The sequence below is a fragment of the Astatotilapia calliptera genome, chromosome 3, assembly GCF_964374335.1.
Source record: "Astatotilapia calliptera chromosome 3, fAstCal68.1, whole genome shotgun sequence".
NCBI classification, from domain to species: Eukaryota; Metazoa; Chordata; class Actinopteri; order Cichliformes; family Cichlidae; genus Astatotilapia; species Astatotilapia calliptera.
This window is the reverse complement of record NC_137424.1, coordinates 11,026,894-11,039,887: the sequence shown is the minus strand read 5'-3', so window position 1 is coordinate 11,039,887 and position 12,994 is coordinate 11,026,894. Positions and strand designations below refer to the sequence as shown.

Here is a 12,994-nt window from a genome sequence, read left to right as displayed (position 1 = left end):
ACACTTATCTAATAAACTAATATGTGAATATGTTCTGTTAACTCAAAAGTATCATGAGAACTAAACTACATACACAGCACACCATCTAAACTAAAGGATAATATATGACCTACAGCAGTTAGCTTAATTCAACTACTTTGATTACATATATAAGGTAACATATGATAACAGAATAATCTGATAACATCTCATCGTGACAACTAAAGTTTACCTTGCCTGGATGGGCAGCTCTCTGGGTGCTCAACACCCCCAAAGCTCTGACCCTAGAATCGCCCCTGATAGCCACCATCAAACAACTGAGTTTTTTTTACACATCGACCAGCATCCGGCCAATCCACCACCTTCCATCGTTTATACCGTTACAAAAACAATAATAATCATAAAAAAACATCATCGGCCCATAAAAATGAAAAAACATCATCAGTATGCCCGATGGCCAGTCCAGCTATGGTCGTGCCATCAGTTAACCCTTCACGTGCCAGCTGTGACACGCGTGCCCAGGGTTGCCGACCCCTGCTCTAAAGCATCTGATTTGGATTCCTGAGATCAAATATATTTTCCTTTGGCTTTGTTTTCTTCCCATTTGTGGCTTTAATGTAGTGTTACATCCTGTTTGTTTGCTTCCATCTGTATACATGTCCAGATTCACTGTTATGTTTCTATTCTTACATTGCTGTGTAATCACTGTTCCCTCTGCTGACTGATGTGACCTTTTGTATCTCACACTGATACTTCTCATATTTGTATCTGCGCCTAAAAGATAAAAAGTTTTCCATGCTAAAACACAGCTCCACCTCCTGTAGTTCTCCCTCTGAACCACTAGATGTCTCTGTTATCTAAATGAAGACGTGCAGCACAGCAACCACAGCAGCGCTCAGATCACACGTGTCCTGTTATTATGTATAAAAGCATGAAACAGGTGAGACAGGTGGGATCAATATTAATGTTGTGGAAATATATGAAAAAGCAACAGAAGAGTGAAAACATTTCGTGTTTCTAGAAAGATCTTTCAGCACACAGCTGCTCACAGACTGTATTTACAAGTGACAAACTGCAACTCTACAGTACATCTACAGTATACATCAAATATATTCTGTATTCAAATCTATTGAGTGATGTTTGAAAGTCTTTCCAGGTGAGTTTGATCCAGGAGGGTCTGAAGCCAGAGTCAGACAGAGACTGTGCAGAGACTGTAGAAGGACAGAGCAGCAGCAGAGCAGTCCAGATACACTGATGATCCTCTGTCAGATCCAGAGGGACACACAGGGATGATGCTGGACTCTACATTGTGTCTGACAGTGGAGCTGTTCTCAGAGCAGTTCACTCTGCAGCACTGACAGTCATCTGCACTTCTTCTCATTCCTCTGTCAGTCACTGCTGGATGAAGCTCTCCTCTCCACCTCCCAGTAACATGGCCCAGTCAGAGCGTCTCTACACACAAGCTGCTGCTGCTTCAACCTCTCTGGATCATCAGGACACAGCTCCTCCTCTCTCAGCACACACACCGTCCTGTTTACCATCATCGCCTCCACCTGCAGAGAGAAGAAGGAAGAGCAGAGGAGATAAACGAGTGTTTCCAGAGACTCTTCATCAGCTGTCAGTCAGTGATGCAGCACATCCAGTATAAAGAGCAGCAGGGACTTCAGTGCTGGGACTGTACTAGGACTCATTGTTGCTTCACTTTTTCTAATCTTTGGATTTTTATTGAAGTTGATAAAAATGTTTTTCCCTCCTAGTTTGAGTTTGGACTTTCATTCATTAGAAGAACCTTGGTGTGTCCACTCTGAGCTCTGTAGGAACCCCAACAACAAGCCCAACAATCCAGATGGACGGTTCCAGCTGTTAACTGGAGGAATTCCATCCAAACATCTGCTCTCACTAAATTCTTCCTCACCTACAGACTGTGTTCTTCACTGCTTTAAACTTGGAAATGAATGCAGTCATTGGTCTGCGTGCTGCTTTGTTCAGAGAGCTGATTGGCTGTTGACAGCATTTGATCAGAGCGTGTCAGCCGTTACTATGGTGACCATAAAGGTCAGAAACAGGAAGTGTTTGTGTCCAATCCTGAAGCCTGTCACCGTTCTCCTCTCACAGCTTCACTGAGAAGCTGCAGCTTTACAGGAAACACTGGATCTTTGTTTCATACTGACTGTGTTTAGTACAATACTGCTGACAGCACCACCCACTCACTCCATCACTCTACTTACTCCAGAGTCTCCAGTCTGTAGTCTGGACTCTGCTGAAGATCAGACAGCTGCTTCACATCTGGATCCTTCAGGTTGTTTCCGTACAGCTCCAGCTCTCTCAGATGGGAGGGGTTGGACTTCAGTGCTGCTGCCAGATAATCACAGCTGATCTCTGACAAACCACAGCTCTCCAATCTGTATAAAGAATGAAAGATGTAAGTTTATTAGACAAAGTGTGAGCTTGAAATCATTCAGTGTTTCATCATCTGTTCAGAGCTGAAGAAGGTTCAGAATGTAGAAGTTTAGAAAATGGAAACTCCAAACAGCTGAAGCCAACAGGAAGCAGCTTCAAACAGGAAACTGTTGAATCATTTCTTCCAGTTGGTCCAACAAGACAGACTAAGTATTGGACATGTGTTGTGGCTCCATTAGGGGAGCTTCTAAATGTGATGTGATGGCCCCTCTGGGTCTGTCAGGTCACAGGACTGAAGAGAGCTCAAACTGGGCACACAGTTGTTCCAGGCTGGACCAAAGACTCTATACTGGGACTGAGGGACTGCTTTGACTGCACCCACTGGGACTTTTTAAAGGCTCATGTTCTCACTTAGATCATCGATTTCTACTTACATTTCTTTCTGGGAAAAATGGGGATTACTTTGGAAACAGGAAGTATTTTCCCCAATAAGCAGCCCTGGATTAGTAAATCACTCCAACATGTTCTCAGGCAGAAGAAGCTGTCTTGTTATGAGGGAGAGAAGAAAAAGATTGAGGCACAGAAACTTGTTGAAAGAGAGATAAAGCAGCTAAAATCACGTGTAAAAGTAAAGCAGAGGATGAGCTGAATAAAGGACACTCAAGGCTGGCTTGGAAAGGAATGAAGTCCATGGTGGGGATGCAGAACAAGGAGCAAAGATGAATGTGATGCTGAATCAGCAGAAGACTTGGACTCATTTGATTCCAGCTATGATATCATTGATTTCAATGAAGAGCTTTGTGATTGTAGCAAAGGGCTGGTAGTTCTGAGAGTCCCACTGATGAGGTGTTTGTGTGGAAATCTCTTAGTGGGAGCAAAGAGAGAAAAAGCCCTGGTCCTGATACTGTGGGAGGGGAATGATTGAAGTGTGCTGTGAGGAACTGACTGGGAGATTTTCACACATTTTCCAGTCCTCCTTGGAACAACAGGAAGTTCCCAGCATATGGAAACAAAGGTTACGTGTCCTATGGCACTCAGTGATGATGGTGCTGTGGCCCCACCACCTCCACCTCTTTGTAAAGGAACTAACTGTAATCTGAAGCTTCAAATGGGACTAAGACTTCCTCCACTAGGTGGCAGTGTCGGATGAGAAAGTGTTAGTGGAGCTGGCCTGGAGTCAGAAACAGGAAGATGCAGGATTTGGGCTGAAATGGGGAAAAATGGTTCGCACTAGTGCCTTAAAGCAAGAAGGTTGTAGGTTGAAGCTTGTTGGCCTTTCTGTGGAGGTTGGATGTTCTCCCACAGTCCAATGAAATGCTGCTTAGGTTCATTGGTGCTTCTAAATTGGCTGTAGGTGTGGATGTGAGAGAGTGCTTCTCTGTCTCTCTCTGTTGGCCCTGTGATGGACTGCTCACCTGTGCAGGTGGACCACGCCTCTTGCCCTATGACAGCTAGGGCACAGGCTGCAGCCCTGTGAGCCTAAGCTGAATAAACAGTTAGCAAAAATGATCCATAGATGGCCTGAAATCCCCCAGTTAGCAGTTTGGTAGATAGCTATGACATGCTAATCCCATCCAGCAGCTGTATTCTACCTGTAAGCTGATCCCTGCTGAGCCAAAGCACTTTTTCATATACAAATTACAACCTTTAATAGAAACCTATTGGTCAGCATCTTATTAGCCTGCTGTTAGCTTCATTCCACAGAAAACTGAGAGAAACTAACAGAGTTGATAAAGAATAAAGAGAAATGTGCTGATTTAAAGCCTTTGAAGTGCTTCAGATGATCTCTGTCCACTTCTGTCCACTCATTCATTCATGTAAGCTTTCTAATGCAGCTTTGATCTTCACAGTCTGCTTCATGAAACTCATTCTAACCCTGAATGTCAGAGTGTTCCTCCTTCTCTTTCCCATCATTCATGCTGGCAGTGGAGGAGATTTGGATGTTGGACTGTGTTTTGGATGATGTGTGTATGTTTGTGTTGGACTGCTGTCTGTAAAGCAAACACACATTTTGCTTTGGATTTCAGTGTCAGACAGACTTTAAGGTGGAATGAAGAGTTGGAGAGTTTCACAGTGAATTATCCAGTGGAGGATTTTTCTTCTTCTTTGAAAGTTTGAAATGTGAACATTGTTCTGCTGCAGTCAATGGACTAAACCAGAGAAGAAGAAAACAGACTTTACCATGAAGATCCTCAGTGTGGATCAGTATAATATCAGCCTGATGTCTGCAGTTTAGTGTCAGCACAACTTTCACATCATATTCATCTCAGCACAACTAAAACATGCTGACTGACCCCAGAGTTTCAAGTCCACATCCTGGACTCTCCAGGAAACCACACAGATGCTTCACTCCTGAATCCTGCAGCTTTTTCTTGTTAGTCAACCACCAGGAGTCAGTACTCAGGTCCAGCTCTCTCAGATGGGAGGGGTTGGACTTCAGTGCTGCTGCCAGATAATCACAGCTGATCTCTGACAAATCACAGTCCATCAATCTGTATAAAGAATGAAAGATGTAAGTTTATTAGACAAAGTGTGAGCTTGAAATCATTCAGTGTTTCATCATCTGTTCAGAGCTGAAGAAGGTTCAGAATGTAGAAGTTTAGAAAATGGAAACTCCAAACAGCTGAAGCCAACAGGAAGCAGCTTCAAACAAACACAACAAGAGAAAAAACTCTGAATGTTTCACATTAAAGTCGTACATTTATCATAAAAACAGGACAAAGACTTGAAAAAGTCGTGTTTTTCCTTCCAGGAACCACAAGGCTTCACTTTTAAAGGTGAAGTGTGAAAGAAATGGACATATTTGAAGTCCAACACCTTTTTCCAGTCACATTATTAAAGCAGACAATCTACAAGCTCATTTTCATTCCAACAAGTCATCTTCTGACCTGGACTAACAACACTGGTCTCTATGTGCAGCTGGCTGTGAGACCAGTGCTCAGGGAGCGTCTACAAAGTGCAACACTGAAAGAACATCACACACTCATTTGCTTCCATCATCCAACCTGAAGAGGAAACAGAGACGCCTCCCCTTCAAAGTAAAAGCTGCTCCTTTTGGACACAGTATCAAAGAAAGTCTACAGTATAACATAGAAAAGACAGAACAAAGTTTTGGTTGTTTTGAAATTGTGCAGAAATGAAACTACACTAAGCTCAATTATGTGACAGACATTTCATCCCATGTTAGTTTGGCCTCATCCTGGGCCGGATTATCCAGCACATACTCTGACCACAGGCCCAGGGGCCACGCACAGCTGAGCTCCATCCAAGAGACAGGAAACAAACCAACACAATAATAAAAAGCACCATGTGATCTTCTTACATCTTCAAGACAAACATAGTAAAAACATGAGCATATTTGTTTCCTGATAAAATGATGTGACAGGTAGAACAGAGTAAAGTGGTGGTGTTACAGCCTTTCTCCCCTCTGCTGCCGAGGCTGTTAGTCTCTCCCAAACTCAGCTACAGTACTTCCAAATGAATGAAAGCAGCAGAAGTGGCTTTACAAATGAAAGAGGAAGAGGAGAAGAAGAGGAGAGGGAGGCCACCCTGACCATCACTCCAGCTGAAAACATCACACTTCCATTAAAGTTGGTGAGGAAATGTTGAGCAGGATGAGCTGCTGGCTAATCTGGAGGCTGTAGCAGCAGCTCACAGTCACTGTGGATTTCCACTCATGAAAAAGCTCTGGCTGCTTCATTTCTCATCTCATATCAGAGACTTTAATGCTTCACTGAAGCTGTACTGTGATGCTTCCATATCCCAGTGAGGCCTCCATAATGATTTCAGCTGTTCTGTACACACACTGTGTGCCCTGTATGGCTCAAAGTCTCTGCAGCCTGTTATTATCTGCTATCATCAGATCTTCATCATCCTCATTCACATCCCTCACACACTCTACAGCCTCATCAGCACTGACTTCATCTTCACTGACTGATGGAGCACAACATGAACCTGTGGAGGCTGAAACACTGTCCTGTCAAACATCTCCCCGTCACCACTCCACTTCTGTCAGCCTTTAAATGAACCCTGCTCAAGTCTGTCACTTCTGTTTGGAGCCAAAAGGAAAAACTGTTGTTCAGTCGTTTGGAAAGACAACATTTCTGAAAGCACTCAAACTTCTTCACATTTGTCTTCAGACACATCCTGAACATTTAGGAACTAAAGAAAGTTTCAAACATCAATCAAAGACCTGAAATATAGAAAAACAACAACAGCCGCAGTCAGTGAACTCACCTCAGAGTCTCCAGTCGACAGTTTGGACTCTCCAGTCCAGCACACAGAAGCTTCACACCTGAATCCTGCAGCTTGTTGTTACTCATGTCCAGCTCTGTCAGATGGGAGGGGTTGGACTTCAGAGCTGAGGCCACAACTTCACAGTGAGACTCTGAGAGTCCACACCGAGTCAGTCTGTGATGATAGAAAATATAAAATGTGTTATTATAAAAGCAGAAAATCTGCATTACAAACACAGACTGAATGTATATGAAGACAAAACAGAGTGAGGTCATAATCTGATGAATCTGCTCTTCACATCTGTGCTTCAGCTCCTCTTACTGTGCTTGACATGACACAACAATTGAGTCTCTCTCAGACCTGCAGACTTTTAATGAGAATCTTTGTTTGGCTTTAATCTGCAGATGAAGGAGGAAGATGGTGTCACATTTAGGCTTCCATAATGTCCACAGTCTGTCACTGAGATCTGATCCAGAGTCAGAGTGAAGACACACATTTGGACTGTTTCCTGTTTTGACTCCAGAACATTTTGAATGAGTTCAGCTCAGTGAAGAGTTCCAGCTGGAAAGATGATCTCTGTTTGCTACCTGCTGTCAGGTACGACTGTTCACGTCCACACGCAGGAAAAACCTGCTGACTGTTACCAAACGCAGCAGAAATCTCATCACTGGACAATAATGATGAATGAACTCAGAGCTGCTGATATCAGATCTGATTTCAGGGGAACTAAACACAGAAATGATTGGCTCATTTGAGCTTTCTGAGCCATTATCTGCTGGTGTGTCGCTAGTTGGCAGAAAATGATTTGTATTCCTGTTCAGGGCTTCAGTGTTTATGAGTCCAGATCCAGGTGACAGCAAGTCAAAATGATGTTACCTGTCTGTGTCCAGCAGCAGCCTGTATTCACTTTGAATATTGTTATAAAATATTGTTATAACCTGACATGGATCAGTTTGTCTTTGATTGGTTTGTAAATGTCACTGTTTCCATTGGACCTGAGTGACGTACAAAGACAGAGAGGGAGAGAAAGGAGAGAGAGGATGGAGACAGCAAAGAGAGAGCAAACACAAACAGGTGAGAGTGGACAGGTGACCAAGGTCAGCAACCAATCAGAGAGCTTCTGTTTGACCCACAGTCACTGATGATGACTGCACATAACCAAGCAGTGTGTTACTCTGATATCAAATATGGATCCTGCTCTTATAATAATGATCATCAGATGATATTATTGTGTTATTTTGTAGCTGAATACGATGTTTGTGTGATTATCAGTGAAAGAAGCAGTGAGGAGGATGGAGAGAGAGAGAGGACAGAGGGTGAAGTTAGAAACACTAAAAGGATTTTTCATGGATTTCATGGATGATTTGAGTGATTTCCAGCAGGACACTTAAACATGTCAGTGGACGTCCTAAAGAACATATTCACTGATATGAAACGTGTCATTGAACAGGATTAATATCAGTGGAAACATGGTGGAAACAGCTGTGACTGCATGGATGTGACACACTTCAAATCTGTTCTCCACTCTTGGATTTGGGATCCATGGAGCTGCTGCTGAGTCTGTACAATAAAGGAATGGTGTGGAAGGTTGCAGCGTACGGACACAAACACTTTGTGCTTACAATCTGATTTTATTTTCAAACTTAAACTACTAACCTACACTGATCAATGATGTTAATGATCACATCTGGACTCACCCAGCCTTTCTGCAGTTCCTCACAGCTGGAATCAGTCTCTGTTGTCCCCGCTCTGATGTGTTGTACTTCTGCAGGTCCAACTCATCCAGAACCTCCTCTGACATCTGCAGCATGAAGGCCAGAGCTGAGCACTGGATCTCAGAGAGTTTATTCTCTGATCTGTTCTCTGACTTCAGGAACTCTTGGATCTCCTGAAATAATGAGAGGTCGTTCATCTCCATCAGACAGTGGAAGATGTTGATGCTTCTGTCAGGAGAGATTCCATAACTGTTCATCTCCTTCAGGTTGTTGATGACACTCTGGATGGTTGCTGGACTGATCTCTGTCTGACCCAGCAGACCTACTAAGAGTCTCTGGTTGGACTCCAGACAGAGGCCATGAAGGAAGCGAACAAACAGGTCCAGGTGGCCATTTTTACTCTGGAGGGATTTATACATGGCTCTGTTCAGGAAATCATCCACAGAGGACTCGTTGTATTTTTGTCCCAAGAAGTTCTTCAGCACCTTTGTCTTCCTGTTGGTGAAACAGTGGAACATGTAGACAGCAGCCAGAAACTCCTGAATGCTCAGATGAACAAAGCAGTAGACTGGTTTCTGGAAGATCACACACTCTCTTTTGAAGATCTCTGTACAAACTCCTGAGTACACCGAGGCCTCTGTCACATCCAGACCACACTGCTCCAGGTCTTCTTGGTAGAACATGATGTTTCCTTTCTCCAGATGTTCAAACGCCAGCCTCCCCAGCTTCAGAAGAACTTCCCTGTCAGCCTCCGTCAGCTCCTGTGGACTCGTCTCATGTCCCTCATGGTACTTGTTCTTCTTCCTCTTTGTCTGAACCAGCAGGAAGTGTGAGTACATGTCAGTCAGGGTCTTGGGCAGTTCTCCTCTCTGCTCTGTAGTCAACATGTGCTCCAGAACTGTAGCAGTGATCCAGCAGAAGACTGGGATACTACACATGATGTGGAGGCTCCTGGATGTCTTCATGTGGGAGATGATTCTGCTGAACAGCTCTTCATCACTGAATCTCCTCCTGAAGTACTCCTCCTTCTGGGCGTCAGTGAAGCCTCGTACTTCTGTTAGCCTGTCAACACATGTAGGAGGGATCTGATTGGCTGCTGCGGGTCGGGAAGTTATCCAGACGAGAGCCGAGGGAAGCAGATTCCCCTGGATGAGGTTTGTCAGCAGCTGGCTGACTGATGACTTCTGTGTGACATCAGACAGCAGCTTCCTGTTGGTGAAATCCAATGAAAGTCTGCTTTCATCCAGGCCGTCAAAGATGAACAAAAGCTGAGAGACAGCCAGCTTCTCTGCTGTGACCTTCTGTAATGTTGGATGGAAAACATGGAGCAGCTCCAGAAGACTGTACTGCTCATCTCTGATCAGGTTCAGCTCCCTGAATGAAAGCAGAACAACCACACTGACATGTTGGTTCTCCAAGCCCTCTGCCCAGTCCAGAGTGAACTTCTGCACTGAGAAGGTTTTTCCAACACCAGCCACGCCGTTGGTCAGAACCACTCTGATGGGTCTCTGTTGGTCAGGTAAGGCTTTAAAGATGTCCTGGCACCTGATTGGAGCGTCATGGAGGGCGTCCATCTTGGAAGCTGTCTCCAGCTGCCTCACCTCATGTTGGGTGTGAACCTCTTCACTCTGTCCCTCTGTGATGTAGAGCTCAGTGTAGATGGTGTTGAGGAGGGTTCTACTTCCTGTTTCATCACTTCCTTCAGTCACACGTTCACATCTCCTCCTCAGACTGATCTTATGTTCATCTAAAACCTCCTGCAGACCAACATCTGCTGAAAGAAAGAAAAAAAAATGAGACTAAAGAGAAAGAAAACTCTTCAATGTCTGAACAACACAAGAAGTCCAGTTTTCAGAAATGAGTCCATCAGCAGACAGATGTTCAGTCTTACTTTGTACACAGCTGCTCTGACTGGCTGTCTGCAGTCCAGCTCTGCTTCTGGATCTTTCTCCACACTGGGGACAGGAGGAGTCTCCTGGTGAAGCAGACTGGTCCCAGTATGAGGAGATGCACTGTCTGCAGAACCAGTGTCCACAGCTGGTAGAGACTGGATCCTTCAGGACGTCCTGACACAAAGCACAGCAGGACGGCTGCTCCTCCTCACAAACACCACTCCTCTTCCTCTCTCTGTGAACACATTTCTTCATCACTAAAAACATTTACTGTCAGTGAAAAACATCCAGATGTGACCAAACTGCAGTTCCTCACAGTTCCTTTGATTTCATCAACACTAATGAGCTGCTCTTCCTGTCTGCCTGTCTCATTAAACACTGAGCGATGAATACAAACTCAACACTTCCTGCAGACTTCCTGACTTCACAATAAAAGCTTTCCATCAGAGAGACACAGTTATGACTTTCACTGTTTTACAGCTGCTGTGTGCAGATTATCTGGGTCAGTTCACTCTGAAGCAGCTTAGAAGTGTCCGTGTAGAGCCGTGGTCTGACACACAGAGAGTTCTGATTTTCTCTATTTAAACAAACATGATGAAGATGAGCAGGTTTCTCTTCTAGTATAAACTCTGTGTCTCTCTGGCTGGCTCATGATGGCTCATGATGATCAAAGTGCGTCCCTTATTAGCTCAATACGGGACGTGTGCTTTTGTTTCTAAATACGGGACGATTCAGTTTTTTAAGGGACGGTTGGCAACCCTAACAGTCATAGCCTGCTGCTAGCATGAATGCTAAACGTACTGCTGTGGATGATCAGCAGAAAAACATGTGGTCAGTTTGACTGTTTGCTGTATTTAAAGTGTTTTTCTCAGTTTGTCTGTATTCAAAGTGCATTCGGGGCTTTAGCTGACAGCTCTTTGTGCTAACAAACTAAACTCTCTTAGTTTAAGCCAGCAGACTTTACCAAACACAAAGCCTGCTGCTGCCTCCATGGGTTAGCTTGTGTGACTGGTGTTTACAGCAATGAAATCTAAATCACACTAATGTGTCCTCCAAGGTGTTTGGTGGGAGCACTGAGTGAAACATAAGAGCTCTGGTTAAGCCTCATCAGCTGGATAGGCTGTCCACCCTAGTCCAGGCTTTAACTCAAATCTCTGATTGGCTTTCTAACAATTAAGCCAAATATTCGAAATCTTGGAATAATATTTGACTCTTCTTTGGGCCTTGACTCACATGTAAAGTCTCTGTCTCGTTCCTGTTTCTTTCATTTAAGGAATATTTCTAAACTGCGACATATGGTCTCCTTAGCTGAACTGGAAAAAATTGTCCATGCATTTGTGTCATCGCGTTTAGATTATTGTAATTCCCTGTTTACCAGCTTGGATAAATCATCTCTTTCTCGCCTCCAAGCTGTACAAAACGCAGCACCCACTCTACTAACTCGCTCTACCCAGCGAGCTCACATCACTCCTATTTTATGTTCTTTACATTGGCTCCCAATAGATTTTAGAATTCGTTTTAAATGATTGTTTTAACGTACAGAGCACTAAATGGCCCCAGATTATTTATCCAAGCTTCTCACTAAATACACTGCTGCTCGCTGTCTCCGCTCACAGACTCAGAGTTTGTTGGTTGCTCCCAGAACACGTCTGAAGACGAAAGGGGGCGGAGCCTTTCAGTCTGTGGCACCAAGGCTGTGGAACAGTCTACCTCTACAACTACGTTTGGTTGACTCTGTGGAATCCTTTAAAAAACAGTTAAAAACTTTACTGTTTAAACAAGCTTTCTGTTGACCAATGCTGTTTACATTTTTATATTTTTAATTTACATTTAAACTCTATATTGTGTATATTGTGCATTTTGCTATTTATCATACTGTTTATTTTAATCTCTGTGTGCAGCACTTTGTGACTACCTGTCTATGAAAAGCGCTTAATAAATAAACTTTACTTACTTACTTACTAAAATAACAAGCAGGCACGATCCACTTTTTCTTATCACTCAAATATCCTGATACTTTCAGAAAGTTGGAGAGCTCTCCTGGCTTGCTTAGTCTTTGCTCTGTACTGCAGAATCTACAACTGATTTGACATTGTGGCACAAACACAGTAAACAAACACTACGAGCACCTTGTTTCATGTGCAGTGGCTTTCTTCTCATTCTGTTACTGAACACTGTATGAAAAGCCTCTCACTGCCAGCATCCTTCCAGCCCCACGACAACAAGACCAACTCACATCTTCACAACACCAAGAATTTTTACCCTTTTCTTTGGAGAAACTGAGAAGCCAATAGGATTGTAGCTCAAACTTGCCCACAGTCCTGCTTCATCACTGCTCACTCCTACCTGTGTTGATGCTCAGTGGACAGTCATAGCCTGCTGCTAGCATGAATGCTAAACGTACTGCTGTGGATGATCAGCAGAACAAGATGTGGTCAGTTTGACTGTTTGCTGTGTTTAAAGTGTTTTTCTCAGTTCATCTGTATTCAAAGTGCATTCGGGGCTTTAGCTGACAGCTCTTTGTGCTAACAAACTCAACTCTCTTAGTTTAAGCCAGCAGACTTTACCAAACACAAAGCCTGCTGCTGCCTCCATGGGTTAGCTTGTGTGACTGGTGTTTACAGCAATGAAATCTAAATCACACTAATGTGTCCTCCAAGGTGTTTGGTAGGAGCACTGAGTGAAACATAAGAGCTCTGGTAAAATAACAAACAGGGCTGTGAGAGCAACTGAAGTGATAAAAAATACTGTTTAAAGATAAAAAACACTGAT

At 43.7% G+C, this 12,994-nt stretch overlaps 1 protein-coding gene across 1 annotated transcript in view; it reads right to left on the bottom strand.

Moving 5' to 3' along the window:
* LOC113011589 (NACHT, LRR and PYD domains-containing protein 12-like) overlaps positions 1–12,672 on the bottom strand; it is a 534,299-nt gene extending 521,627 nt beyond the window's left edge. The window contains exons 1-4 of the mRNA XM_080298057.1: positions 10,222–12,672; positions 8,313–10,104; positions 6,616–6,789; positions 4,674–4,871 (exon numbers count right to left, since the gene is read on the bottom strand). Of these exons, the coding sequence (XP_080154183.1) occupies positions 4,674–4,871; positions 6,616–6,789; positions 8,313–10,104; positions 10,222–10,489 (2,432 nt within the window). The 5' untranslated portion in view covers positions 10,490–12,672. The remainder of the gene's footprint in view (positions 1–4,673; positions 4,872–6,615; positions 6,790–8,312; positions 10,105–10,221) is intronic.
* Between the last annotated feature and the right edge of the window lie 322 nt (positions 12,673–12,994).